The 15,129-nt window shown below is 42.5% G+C and overlaps 1 protein-coding gene across 1 annotated transcript; it reads left to right on the top strand.

Moving 5' to 3' along the window:
• Window positions 1-6,705: 6,705 nt before the first annotated feature.
• Window positions 6,706-11,681, top strand: LOC127776869 (L-ascorbate oxidase-like). Its single transcript, XM_052303439.1, has 5 exons — window positions 6,706-7,100; window positions 7,361-7,453; window positions 7,821-8,033; window positions 10,227-10,427; window positions 10,520-11,681. The coding sequence occupies exons 1-5, from the start codon at window positions 6,834-6,836 to the stop codon at window positions 11,498-11,500; spliced, it is 1,755 nt and encodes a 584-aa protein (XP_052159399.1). The 5' UTR covers window positions 6,706-6,833; the 3' UTR covers window positions 11,501-11,681.
• Window positions 11,682-15,129: the final 3,448 nt, after the last annotated feature.

The following is a 15,129-nucleotide window of genomic DNA, read 5'->3' on the forward strand; positions in this document are numbered from 1 at the left end:
TTTCGCAATCGTAGCAGTGGCAAGTACTGGTAGTATAAACCAGACTATTAACCGGCCAATTACAACAGTTTACTGAAAAAAAATCTCAAACTAAATATTTGAATTTGGATAATGGTTTCTAGCTGTTCTTAACCAACGTAGTGCCCCTCTTCCAGTGGTGCGTATCACATGACGATCAGATGTAGACTCATGCACTAGCTCAAGTATCTCTCCGTTCCCCTGTTCTGTATATTCATTTTCTCCTTGAGTGCTTATGAAAATCAATGGAAGACTTCACTTGTCATAAAATGCTAGAAGTTCATAAGGACTTTTTTTTTTTTTGCATGACTGATGCTCAAAGAAAATTATGTGTCAGTTATAACAACTATTAAATGATTTTTTTAATTCATTTTTCATCAGGGTTTACAATTTTGAAATTGGTATTTTTGCCCGGGGTACCGAAATATCGATAATTTCGGAAATTTTTTGGCCGAATTTATTTGAAATTTTAAATGAGTTTAATAAAATTTGACCAAATTCACAAAAATTTGCGAAAAAACCGAAAATTTTGGGTGAAATGTGAGCTTACCGGTGGGGGAGAAATTACCGAAATTTCGAACCAAAATTTCAAACCCTGCCTTTCATTAGACCTAGAGCCAAATAAATTTGCGTGGGGCATCAATTTCATGTGTACGGAGGAAAGTTTTTTTTTTCAATATCCTCTTTGATCAGTATAATTTGGTCGCTCAACTTCAAAACTGTATAGAAGTCGATCCTTAAACTTTAAAAACCGGAGAAGTATGTTCTATGCTGTTTCTAAGACAAAATACTGCAAGGAAAATGTTTCCTATCAGACGCTCCACCCAGCTAAACAAATTGGTAGCACGGCGTCCAGCTTTTGTATGCCCTCTCTCCCTTCTCTTTCTACAGCCACATGCGTCAACTCTCTCTAGCACTCTCAAAGAAGTATGTTCTATATATACTATTTATAAGACAAAATACCTCGGAAAATGCTTCCCCGAGCCCGACCCAACAAATCGGCCGCTCGGCCTCTAGCTATTGCATGCCCTCTCCCTCCCTTCTCTCTTTGCAACCACATGTGCGGATGTGCCAGTCTCTAGCACTCTCTGACTCTCGAGTGTTCTTTATCTCATGTGTGCAACAACGGTGGCTCTCTAGATGCATGTGCTCCATTAGCAAAACTTTTTTTTTAATTACACAGTACAACGCAGACATTCATAACACACGTACGCTTATCTTTATGAACGCACGTACGTAAACCCTACCCCTATGAGCATTTTCGAAGGCTAGGCCAGCAAATCCTTAAGATTGATGAAGTCGCCACAGGCGTCTCGCTGTCAACGGGTACATCGACTACCACTGAAAGCACAATGCCGTTAAAGTTTACTTTTATCCTAAATTTCTCCAAAAAAATATTTCAATCATTGAACTTTGATGTTTCATGTGTGAGAAATGAATATTCCAGCTGTCATATAATTGACTTTGTGGCACATTTTAAGTTTTGATTATATATTTCTTTTCTTAATGTTTCAGTCAAATATGATTTAATGCTTCATATATTGGCTGTTGGTGTTTCAGCTAATATTTCTTAGATGTTATATCTCCTTTAAGCATTTTAATCAATTGAGTTTAAACATTTAACTAAATGATGGAAAAAATTTCTCTAACCGATGAAACAACGACACCCGAGTCCCGACTTATAACTTGATCACTTCAATGATCTATGGCAATTAGGCAAAGGTCAACATGTGGTACGAGCTAACAAACATCTGCCTTGTTTCGTGTAGTGGTCACTTGCAAACTGAATTTTTTATAATTTGGTCTTTCTAAAAACTTATTTCACAAATATATCCCTGTAAAAACTTATTCCAGAAATGGTCATTTTTGGCGTCAAAGTGGCTGGCGCCGTTGTCCAACGGTTGGCGCCATCACCCCACCACCGTGGCACACGTGAACCGACGTGGTAGGAGGATATTTTTTGGATATTTTATGCGAACACGTTAGCCCACCTTATAGCTAAAATTCTATAAAAAATAAAACACATAATTTTGTTGGATAAAATTAGAGCTAATATTATAAAAGTTTATAACATCAACAATATAAAATCAACAATAATTTTGTGTTAATTCACACCAAAATTATGTGTTAAAATTAACAATTAAACTTGTAGATTTTGAACATTCTTGTGCTTATTTTTACATCTTTTACATCTAAAAAAAAGTTTTACATTCGGTGTCATTTCTTAAAACAGACGTAACTTTCTCATATGGACTCGGAATCAGGCAAATAATATATATCCACAGACATCTACAGAAAAAGTTACATCCGATTTTCCCCGGCTTCGGTGAAATTAAAACCTCCAAATTCCGCTTACAAGATTGTGTTTTCGAGGCGAGAAGCTTTCCGGTAGAGCTTTGGAAAATTCTACAAGTCACATATTTTTTCCGTTTGAGTTTATTTTTTTTATCGTTGGTTCTTGTGGGTTCCTAAGTGTGAAAAAAATATCAAAAAAATAAAATAAAAATAAAAAAGTTGCACATCTCTCTCCTCTAAACTAGAGAGGAGAGAGGAAAAATTCTACAGGGTACATATTTCGTCCATTTGAGTACATTTTTTCTATGGTTGGTTCTTGTATGTTCCTAAGCGTGAAAAAAATATCAAAAAAATAAAAGAAAATAAAAATTTGCGGGTGGGTGGGAGGGGGGCAGCCACTCTGGCGCGCTCCCCCTGCCACCTCAAAACCGCCAGAGTCACTATTTTTGGGATAAGTTTTTCCAGGGGTTTATTTACGAAATAAGTTTTTGAAAAGAACCAAATTGTGAAAAATCCAGCACTTGCAAATATGCGGTGCTTGAAATTCTCAATATGGCTATTCGTTGGGGGATGAAAATTTTATTTGTGAGTCAAGCATGAGTGACAAGTCACTCTACTCACTCTACTCCATGTGAGAATATTGCCCAACATGGCGTGTGATCGATGTGTCCATGTCGATCCAGCGTTGAGCAGATGGTGCATCAGAGTACGACTTTGCGTGTGCGCACACCCTGAAAACGAGAAGAAAAAAATGGAGCGCGCGGACCACCTGTTGCCGGCTGCGCTGACAAAAAAATCTGGCGCGGCGCTGAAAAAGCTGCCTAAATTTCCAGCCTTTTGCGACGCTCTCGTGGATCGGTACTCCCTCCGTTCATAAAAAACCAACTAGAGATGTGACATATTTTAATACTACAGATTTAGACATATCTTTGTCCAGATTATTTTTTAAAACGCCTCTATCCAAATTCATTGTATTTATTGTAGTAGAATATATCATATCCAGTTCTAGATTTTTTTTTTTTTACAGAGGAGGGAGTAGATGCGAATGTTGCCGTGGCTAGCCCAGCTGCCTTCGTGTGTTTGTCTCTGTCGAGGGTGTCAATTTGCCATCGCGTGGGTGAAAAGAGAGAGGGAAAATAACAGCGTATGTGGGTGAAAACCTAAGAACTATTGTGGATCGAAAATTGGAGGTTTGAGATTAGTCCACATCACCACGAGTAAAACTTTTACTCGTAAGTAATAAATCTATAAGTAAAATTTTTACTCGTCATGACGTGGATGAATCCCAGACACCTATTTTTCAATTCAACGGTAGTTTCCACCATATATTTTTTTCCCAAGCTAAAGGGCATCGTGTTTATCCATCTCCAGCTCGATCGTTGACCGGAGAATTTGGTATCTGGCGTTGTCCATGATTTGTTTGTGTAATATTCACTGGCACCAGAATTTAAACCTCGGATTCTGTCATCTTGCTTCTTTTTTTTCGCTGAAGGAGTTTAATTCCGATAAATGGAACAAACCAATTCAATGAACCCTTGGTTGCATTTTTACCAACTTATTGTAGACAAGTGGCTCTTGAACAGTGAAGTGTTCATACCCACAGTGCTGAAGTGGCAGTCACCTTTGCTGGTATAATTGTTGCACACTGTAATGCAATTTGGTACAATTGCCAAAGGCAGACTACATATATAATTGCGTGGATCCATGACTTGACACGGAATTTTCTTTCCTTCTTTCAGTTGACATTGCCCAGTTACTTTAATAAATAACACACTTGTGGCTACGCTGCGTTTGTTCTTTGTTGTGTGCTTGCTAACTGTAAAGATAACCCAAATTAAAGAAAATTCCACATGAACATATTCTTCACAAAAGGCAGAAGTAAAAACTGTACTATCTTGGTGTGTGGCCATAGAAAATGCAGGAAAAGAAATGATGGTTGTATCCTTGAGTCAATGCCATAGGAGTGTGAAGTAAGTGAGGAGTGACATCAACATGGAAAAAGAATAAAGTGTTGCATTAACTTCTTGTGTCGATTATCTTCTGTTTTGCATTGTGGTGTTTTGTACACTTTGACATTTTTGGCACTCAATACTTTTTTTCTTTTGATCTATAACAAAGACAAATTCTTGAGTGCTCTTTTGATTTTCTAAGTTTGTGCAGGAGAAGAACAGAGACAGACATGTTCATTTCTTCCATTTGCTACTCTTTGCACTTTAGCCCATACACAATTCTATAATTAATTATATTTCCTTATGAAGATAAAATTTACTAAGCTCAAACCAAGATTCTTATTTTGTAACCCTTGTGGTGTTGCAGTATTCTTTGAGTGGAGAATATGTGCTGTGATAATTGAAATGACAAGCAAAGATATGGATCTACTATATCCTTGGCGAAAAAAAGACAGCATGGTTGCTCAACAAGACAAAAACTACTAGGAGAGTGCATGGGAGGGAATCAATGAGGAGTGACATCAAATGGCATGGGGAAAAAGCAATGCATTAATTTCTGTTTGGTATTGTGCTCCATTTGGCATTGCCAAATGTTTCAAGAAACTCTACTTGACATTTGTGGTGCAATGCAAGAAACCCGGACTAACTTGGCACTTGGCACCTCAGAATGCCAAGATAAGTACATAACACCACAATTTCCACTATGATACTTTATTTTGGAAAATTCATGATGTGGTAATTTGATTATAATACAATGAATTATAACTAGCGTCCCGTCTATTAGACATTCGCATGTGACGCAGTAAACGTATGCCACGACCATAATTATTTTCTCAAAAGTAGTAAATGTATCCCAAAACTGTAAATATTTTGTCAAAAGTGGTAAATGTATCCCACTATGACCGTAAATCAAAAGGATACGGATAGTGCCTGAGCACTAGGTAAGAGATGTAAGATAATGGGTATGGATGTGAATTTACCATGAAGATAAAATGGAGGACGTACTGATCAAACAAGGCATGTGCAAGACAGGGGATAAACACTTCCAAGTGGATGCAATAATCACCCAAACAATCTCTTTAAGATTATATCTAATCTAGTTAATGGATTGAGTAATCATCATCGATGTGTGAAGAGAATAGTTTGTTATAGCCTAAGAAAATCGATAATACCTTGCGTGCCTGATACTTAATTCCATGGGAAAATACGGTCAAAAACAGACAAAAAGCAGTTCGGTGCTATCATAATTCATAATCATGTCATATGTATCTCGGTATCTGCATGCATTGTCTGCTAGCTAGTATTCATTTGCTACTTTGATCCTGACTCTTAAGGCAGTAATTATGAGCAAGACCACAATTTCACCTCACACATGGATAACCATCATTTCAGCTGCAGAAACAAAGTATGGTGAATTAAGATGACAGATGATAATGGCACTATGTAGTGCAAGTTGTATTGTCCACTAAATTAGTTTTTTTTCTTGGTAAAATAGTTTTTGCACATGCACAATCATTTATAAAATACTTATGTGCTTGTCACATTGCAACTATAAATGCTTTCTTTGTTGCAGCTCAGCCTAAAATGAGCATGAACTCCCCTGTCTGCATCTCAGCACAAACAAGTGACAACACGCCATGATATTTTACTTCTAACTGAAAAATATCAAACGTGACATCAACTAGAATTTGGTAGATGGCATGATTAATAATGGCTGTAGTGATAAACCGCATGGAGTTTTCTGCAAGTGAAAATGATACAGCATGTTCTGCACTGTCTTCAAATTTGTTATATGTAGCACAACCGTAAAAGGGCTATGTGCCAAATCCACAAGTCCACAACCCTGAAGACAGCAATATGCTTCTTTTCAAAAAGGAAAAAAAAAACAGCTTTGCATCTAACTTGTTTAAGAAAAAGAAAAGATGAGAGATCATCAAATCTTTCCAAGATGCAAAGTTGCACCGCCAAACATCTATGAATGAGCATGTGAACCATTTTTCAACATGAACAAAGCTAACATGTTCATACTCATACATGTATATCCTCTTTGCCTAAAAACCCATTTGGTAAGAAACATAGAAATAGCACATACACCATCACATGCAACTGGCTAACATACTACAAGGAGCTACATGATATGAGCTTCTTTGTTCCTTTGGCTACAAATGCGCAACAAAATCAGGAAAGCTGAGGTACTCGTTTTCGCATAGCTTGTGCAGGCAACTAAACACACCCACACCTATTTACGCAGGTGCGCCAAAACAAACCTAACTCCACTACGCCAAAATTATCAACTTTTTCCCCCAAAAAAATTAAAGAAAAATGCACATACAAACAGATCAAGGTGAGCTGTGACTTAATAGCCAAAACAAAATGAAAAGAAAAAGAAAAGGAAAAAGAAAAGGCATTTTGGCTAGTACTATAAAACCTGGACAAGCCTCTCTCTCCCCCATTTCAAGTGTGAGTGCTTCACCTTTCCTCCACTTACTACTCTTTGTGAGAGTGAGCCTCTCGCCATTGTTGCCTCGAGAAGAAGCTTAATTAGCTCGGAAGCCTTTTCACTTTTCAGCCATGAGGCTGTCGTCCCTGCTGTTCTTGGTGTGCTTCTTCACTGTCGCCATGTCGGAATGCGCGGCGGCGGCGAAGGCGAGGCACTTCAGGTGGGAGGTGAGCAACATGTTCTGGTCGCCGGACTGCGAGGAGAAGGTGGTGATCGGCATCAATGGCCAGTTCCCCGGGCCGACCATCCGCGCCAAGGCCGGCGACACCATCGTCGTCCACCTCAAGAACGGCCTGCACACCGAGGGCGTCGTCATCCACTGGCACGGCATCAGACAGGTCAGTAGCAACTAAACTGAATTTTAATTAAGCCAAGAACTCACACAAACTCTGCAACTGCAACTGATGTCCTTTTTTTTTTGGTTACATGTTCAGAATTCAAATACACTCTTTTTTTTCTTTGGAAATAGCAAACTATAGTACTGATTATTAAACTGTCAATTTTGTACGGGTTAATTTTGATAAGTGCTGCTTGGTTTTGTGATCATGCAAAAAAGAGAAAAAAAATTCAACGTTTGCATGGGCTTGGATTGTGACAGATCGGGACACCATGGGCGGATGGCACGGCATCGATCTCCCAGTGCGCCATCAACCCTGAAGAAACCTTCACCTATCGCTTCGTTGTCGACAAGGTACTACTATACTAAATGATATGATCATTGTTCATGCCAAGAAATTTAAATTGAATAAATTCAGAACACATAAGTACTGTACAGTGTAACATGTAGCTGAAGAATTCAGCTGTGTGTGACATCTGAATTGGTTCTGAATGATCAGTGCTGAGTGTTTTCCATGGCTGCTGCCGGGGGACGTACTTCTACCACGGGCACTATAGTACTAAATGATATGATCATTGTTCATCCCAAGAAACTTAAACTGAAATTAATTCAGAACACACAAGTACTGTAGTAACATGTATCTGAAAAATGCTGAAGAATTCAGTTGTGACGTCTGAATTAAATCCTGAATGTTTCATTGAGTGGTTTCTCATGGATGCAGCCGGGGACGTACTTCTACCACGGCCACTACGGGATGCAGAGGGCGGCGGGGCTGTACGGGTCGCTGATCGTGGACGTCGCCGACGGCGACGAGGAGCCGTTCAAGTACGACGGCGAGATCAACCTGCTGCTCAGCGACTGGTACCACGAGAGCATCTACACCCAGATGGTCGGCCTCTCCTCCAACCCCTTCCGATGGATCGGCGAGCCGCAGGTATGTAACCGTTCAATTATCATCAGTTCATCACCATCTCTGATGAACTCTGCACTACTACTGTTCTTGCAATTATTTCTTCAGAGAGATATCAGATGTGTATATGCAGTTTCTTGTTAGGTTCTTTGATTGTTTGTGATTGGTTGAGGTGATAATTTTTAGATCGTTTGGTGATGTAGTGCGTCAAGTAGATTTATACGTTGGTTAAGTAGAAATGGCGCTATGACACTAAAAAATACTTCAGATTATCTTTGAAAGGAGACTTATTAATACTCTGTCACTAGAAAACTCATTACCAATGGGGCAAATCAGCTCCTCAATTTCTTTAAAACTTGCGCAGCAAATTGTTTCATAGCTTTGAATAACTAAGAAAGAGGAGTACTCATTTTGTAATACCATGTTCAGTTCACTGCTGAATGACATGATTTCCAATAATGCACACCACTGAATTCAATTATTGGAGTGGCATACAGATATACAGAATAGTGGCAGTGCTTGCTCTGAAAATACTTAAGTTTAGTTTAAGAAACTTTTCAGTCTTATATAAATAATGCAGATTAAGGCAAGTGCCAGGCTTGGACCAGCCACAAAAGCTAATAAAAAACATGGCCTCAAAGATCTCGGTTGATGGTGATGAACTGACAATGCACACAACTAGCTTTCCTTTTCTCAAAAAACACCAAAAAGCTGAAAAATGTGTGCAAGGTCCACTGAAATGATCAGAAAGGTGAACAAAAACATTTGTCAGCCCCAGCCCCATTGGGGTTCCTGGAAAGAAACACTCACTCTTCAAAAAGCACATCAAGTGTATATGACACTTTGGACACAATGCCAGCAGCATCTGTACAACCAAGTCAGAAATCACATTTGATCATATAACATTGCACAGTAAGAAAGATCACATAGCTAGTACCCCCCCCCCCCCCTCTATTCGCTAATAGATGTCGTTTTAGAAAACGTGTAATCAAATATCGAAATCTAAGGTCGCTTATATATCTAAAAAATATATTGACTTAATATGCGCATTTGGTATATTTATCATTGAAAGATACTTTCATCTAGTTATATTTCTAATAATTTTGAAGTATATATATGATTGCAAAATTGGTGATTAAACACATCTATTGGAGACTGCCACTCTTAGCAGATCCGTTTAATCCCTCTCATAAAGTGGCAAAAAGTTAACTATCCCGCATAATTGTCCTAAATGACAAGTAAAAAAGAATGAAGGGAAAACTAGATTCTCTCCTCTCACAAGTCACAAGGTCACAACAAAATTTTCTGAAGAAATGTTGGAGGGGTGTCATGAATGATTAGGAAACCAAAGTCCAAAAAGGACATTGCTGGTCACCAGGCCACATGATTTTGTAAATGGGACACATCCTGTCATGCTGCAAAGAGAAAAGCATCCATGCAATGCAAGTTAGGGCCCTTCTTTTTCACACTCTAATCTTGGGAAACTGTCTTGCAAGATGCATGATGATGAAGGGAGCTAGCTAGTACTATTATTGTGTGTGGGGAGCATTGGGCAGGCAGGAAGCAGGGAAAAGGTCAATCCAAGCATGATAAGGCTGTGCTGCACATTGGCTGTTTTTTTTTTGGGTTTAGAGAAAATTTGGCTGATTTCACTGCTGACATATACTATTACAAGAAGTTTGGAATCCCAGGCAGACAGACGTGCACTGATTGCACATTGTTTGACAGGGTCTGTGCCAGCAATGTCTATTGTTCAATTTCAGTTATTTAAAAAGAAGTACTCCCTCCGTTTTATAATGTAAGTCATTCTAGCATTTTCATATTTATATAGATGTTAATGAATCTAAACATATAGATGTTAATAAATCTAAACATATGACTATGTCTAGATTCATTATCTATATACATGTGGGCAATGTTGGAATGACTTACATTATGAAACGGAAACGGAGGAAGTATTCAATTATTTTTATCTGTCAATTGAGTGTGATCTGTCTGTATTAGACCCTTCTTGAGAAACTGCAATCTGAACCAAGAAAAGAGATGAGAATTCAGAATCACAATGCAATGTTGATTGCTGCTGATTTGGGGGGCAAATCTTTCATGTGGCAGGCATCACAACACTGCATTCTGCTCTGATGAGTGATGAGAATATAAAATCTTTACCTGAATTTCGCTCTGAATATTCTAATGAAATATGAGCTGAAAACTCTGCAGTCATTGCTGATCAATGGGAGGGGCCAGTTCAACTGCTCGCTGGCGGCGGCGCACACGCCGGGCGCCAAGCAGTGCGCCGCCGCCGGCGCCGCCGGCAACCGGCACTGCGCTCCGGTGATCCTCCCCGTCCTTCCCAACAAAACGTACAGGCTCAGGGTCGCGAGCACCACCTCGCTCGCTTCCCTCAACCTCGCCGTCGGGGTGAGCAAGAATCCAAACATAATTCGTCCAAAAATATTACAAGTTTGTTGGATTTTGGCGAGTTTGTGTTTGAATTATAATTTTGATGACAGAATCACAAGCTGACGGTGGTGGAGGCCGACGGGAACTACGTGGAGCCGTTCGCCGTCGACGACATCGACATCTACTCCGGCGACAGCTACTCCGTGCTGCTGACGACGGACCAGGACACGTCGGCGAACTACTGGGTCAGCGTCGGCGTGCGCGGCCGGCAGCCCAGGACGGCGCCAGCGCTGGCCGTGCTCAACTACCGCCCCAACCGCGCGTCCAGGCTGCCGGCGGCGGCGCCGCCGGCCACCCCGGCGTGGGACGACTTCGCGCGCAGCAAGGCGTTCACGTACCGCATCCTCGGCCGCGCCGGCGTCACGCCGCCGCCGCCGGCGACGTCGGACCGGCGCATCGAGCTGCTCAACACGCAGAACCGGATGGGCGGCGGGCACGTGAAGTGGTCGATCAACAACGTGTCCATGGTGCTCCCGGCGACGCCGTACCTGGGGTCCCTCAAGATGGGGCTGAGGTCGGCGCTCCCGTCGGCGGCGAGGCCGTCCGACACGTTCGGGCGCGGGTACGACGTGACGCGGCCGCCGGCGAACCCGAACACCACGGTGGGCGACAACGTGTACGTGCTCGCGCACAACGCGACGGTGGACGTGGTGCTCCAGAACGCGAACGCGCTGGCGCGGAACGTCAGCGAGGTGCACCCGTGGCACCTCCACGGGCACGACTTCTGGGTGCTGGGCTACGGCGACGGCGCGTTCCGGGGCGACGCCGGCGACGCGGCGGCGCTGAACCTGAGGAACCCACCGCTGCGGAACACGGCGGTGATCTTCCCGTACGGGTGGACGGCGATCCGGTTCGTGGCGGACAACCCCGGGGTGTGGGCGTTCCACTGCCACATCGAGCCGCACCTCCACATGGGCATGGGCGTCATCTTCGCCGAGGCCGTCGACCGCGTCAGCGAGCTCCCCAAGGCGGCCGTCTCCTGCGGCGCCACCGCCACCGCGCTCATGGCCGGCGCCGGCGGCCACGTGTGATCGATCGTGCGTGCATTCTCATGCACGTTGCGCTCTTCTTCTAGTACTAGTTTTGTAACTTTGGTGTTCTTTTTGCTCGTTTTATCTTAGCCATTAGCGTGATTTGCGATATGTTGGGTTGGATTTTGCTTAAGCTTATTGGATGAAGAGAGCTAGATCGCATGGAGTGTAGTGTCGCTAATAGTAATCAGTCTCACTGTTCATCCAAAATCAAGCTAAATGCGATCATGACAACCATTTGCGCGTACGGCTTAGGTACCAGAACCACCATATTTTCTAGCGTAAATCATGTGAAACATCATAAGAAATTAAATCAACTACAATATCAACAAAACAAGTGTACCAATCTAGATAGGACTTCTTCCCCCTCTCCTATGGCCACATCTAGGCCTGTTTGGGGAAGCTTAAAATTCTAAGAAGCAGCTGAGAATCTGGAAAAACCGATATTCTCAGCTTCTGGTTCTAGTTCATATTTTGGATTTTACAACTACAGCTTCTCAGAATCTGTATCAAAAGATGAACTATTTGGGGGAGTTTCTAATTCTGAGAGAAGTTACAACAGCTAAAAGCTTCCTCAAATAGGCCCCTAGACTCACTCTACAACGACGAGAATGGGAGGGGATCCGGAAGTGGCGGAGCCAGGAATTTAACCCTATAGGGTCAATTACTACTAGTTTGTATTTAAGTGGGACCATTTCTCTAATTTTTCTAGATTTTTACTTGAAAATCAAGGTTTATAGGGGTGTTCTTAAAAAAGTTGTGGGGTTAGCTGACCCCATAGTCTATGCATAGATCCATCACTGGGATCCGGTTCAAACGGTAGTGCAAACGCTAGAGGAAGACAGAGGTGACAAGAAAAGGCAGGAGATGCTCAGATGTTGAAGGCGTCGCTCCCACTATGCAGCGAGCTCTGCACGACTGCACCTCTTGCTACTATCGTGTCATCACCCACTGCTTAGTGGAAAGTGTTCAGTTTTTCTTCCATGTCACTTGTCAGGCGTTCATGGGGAAGCATTCCCCTTTGGAATAAGTCCACTAGTTCCAATCTAGTTCGTATCCCTGGATCGTAATACCGAATATGTTGGCCCCCAACTATTAAAACCGCATAATTTGACTCCCTTAACGGTTTTAGAGGGCGATTTCACTGACGTAGTGTTTTGACGCGGTCCAATTAGCTAGCTCATCATGTGGGACCCACCTAGCAGTGCCCAATTTTCTTCTTCTTTCCCCTTTCTTCTCTCACTATTTCTCCCCTCTCCTTTCTGCTACCATGGTGGCGGTGGTGTCGAGAGGTTGATCAGCCCAGAGAGAGGCGCGTGCGGTAGAGAAATTGGACAGGTGGGACGAGAAGCACTTGGAGCTGGCTACAGGCGGCAGCTAGCACAAGCTGATGGTGTCCGAATCGCCGTGCTAATGCAACCGCGCCTCCATCCATGTCGGCTGCCCCACCATGCTCCAAGTCAATTGCCGCCCTTCTTCCCACTTGTAGGATCAAGGAGGCCGACTAGAGGGGGGTGAATAGGCGGTTTTAAAACTTTTGGCTAAAACCGAGTTTTGTATGCGGAAGCGTAAATCAAAACGGTTTTGCACAATTCAAAACCTAAATCAACTAGTCTCAAGTAAGTGCATAAAGAATCTAGCCTATGTTGAGATTTGTAAGCCTAGGGTGATAATAGCACAAATAAACTCTACTATGTAAACTTTCGCAAAGTAAATTTCCACAAAATAAAGGAGACAAGTGACAAAGGATTTTTTCACCCAATGTTCGGAAGCTTGCCAACTTCCTACGTCACCGTTGAGGCGAGTCCAACTTCACCGCTCAAACCATGAAGCCACTGCAAGCCCTCTTCGTCAAGGGGTGGGCAAGGTGGGAGTCGGCCCACGAAGTGGTCTCCCAAGCCTCTATCACTATGGTTGTTCTTCCTCCACTCCGGAGATGGCGAACACCGAGCCACTCACAATCAACACCGGGTCTCCTACACAACCTTCTTGGAGAGGTCACCGGGCAACTCCTCCAAACCGTCTATAACAGGTGGCAACCTCCAAGAGTAACAAGTCTAGGATGCTTGCCAAGGATGATCAAGTGCCACACTAGCTCTAACAATGAAGTAATGCACTTGGATTGGCTTAACTCACTCTCCAACACCTCACTAAATAAACTAAGTGCACAAGGGTGTGAGAGCTCTTGCAAGGGTTCAAGATAATGCAATGGAGTGCCAAAACCTTACCCTTACTGCTGGGAAGTGGGTATATATACCCCTAACCACCAAAACTAGCCGTTGGAGGCTAAAACACCTTTTAGGACGTGCCTGCCGGTCTGACCGCCCTTCTAAACCCGGTCAGACCAGCCCTCGGTCCAACAGTCGAAAAACTAGCCCACGGGGGCTTTCGGCTCCTTCGGGTGGTCTGACCGGCCATCAAAGATCGGTCTGACCGCTGGCCGATTTTCAGCACAACCCACCGACAATAAAACGGCAATATCTCTTGACTCATGTCTCGGAATTTGACGTTCTTGGACTCTATGGAAATATTATTCAAAGGGATATCCAACCCATGAAAAATCCATTCAATAAACATGACTTAATTCAGGGAGAAAGGGCTCACACTCCAAAGGATATCCACCGGACATACCCACAAGATGCCACTCACTCCTATTAGACATGCCCACTTCTCTCTTTGTTTGGGACTTGAGAAAACTCATCACACTTCACACTTGGCTAGACAATCCCACCGAATTCACCTACATGCATATGAACTAATATGGCACAAGATCATCCACATGCTCGCTTCATAGACCCCTCCTGATAGTACGATGTCTATCTAACAAATCCGGTCTACACCAAACACCAAGAGCGGGAAAAAAGACTAAGAAAACATTCTTGGCTCGATTATACCTTTGCCTTGCACCATCCAACTTGGGGTCAATGCTTGAACCAAGATCAACACTTGTGACCATTCGGTTGAATCATGTTTATGCCGAGGTCTTGGTCATCCTTTGTCAAGACTTTCTTCTCATCATAAGCTTGATTTCATTCTTATCAACATGGCAATGCTTTTGGCTTGGTGACCATCAACCCATGGTGTCATCCATTATCCTCATCACAGTGGGACCTATTCCTTTGCACAGCTCATAGGAGAACATTAGTCCCAACAAATCGGTTGTCATCCTCCACTTGATGACCAACTGGTTGCATATGAAAGATATGTATATGTTTGTTAAGTATTCATTAACACCACAAGTGTACTCGCATGCAAGCTCAAATGCAAAGATCCAATATAAATAATAGGTGAACAATATGGATCTAGAACATGCACAACAAGAGTGTATAGGATTTGCTCCCCCTAAATATATGCATACAAAGGAATATACAAGAGAGACAAGTGTATGCATAACTAGAGAATGACCAATGGGGGTTTATCCTATACACATAAAAAAAAGCGTATGTAGTAATTGTGGAGATTATGGGTACCCCATACCCACACGGCATGGTTATCCGACTAGTTATAGGGAATAGCTTCTATCTATGGAATATGTAACAAATCATGACTTGGGTATTACGTTTTCTTTTATATTATGGAGTGGCCTAAAGTTCTGATTTGATAATATTGTAAAATAGATTTAGGAAACC

Source organism: Oryza glaberrima, chromosome 6 (assembly GCF_000147395.1).
Source record: "Oryza glaberrima chromosome 6, OglaRS2, whole genome shotgun sequence".
Lineage (NCBI taxonomy): Eukaryota > Viridiplantae > Streptophyta > Magnoliopsida > Poales > Poaceae > Oryza > Oryza glaberrima.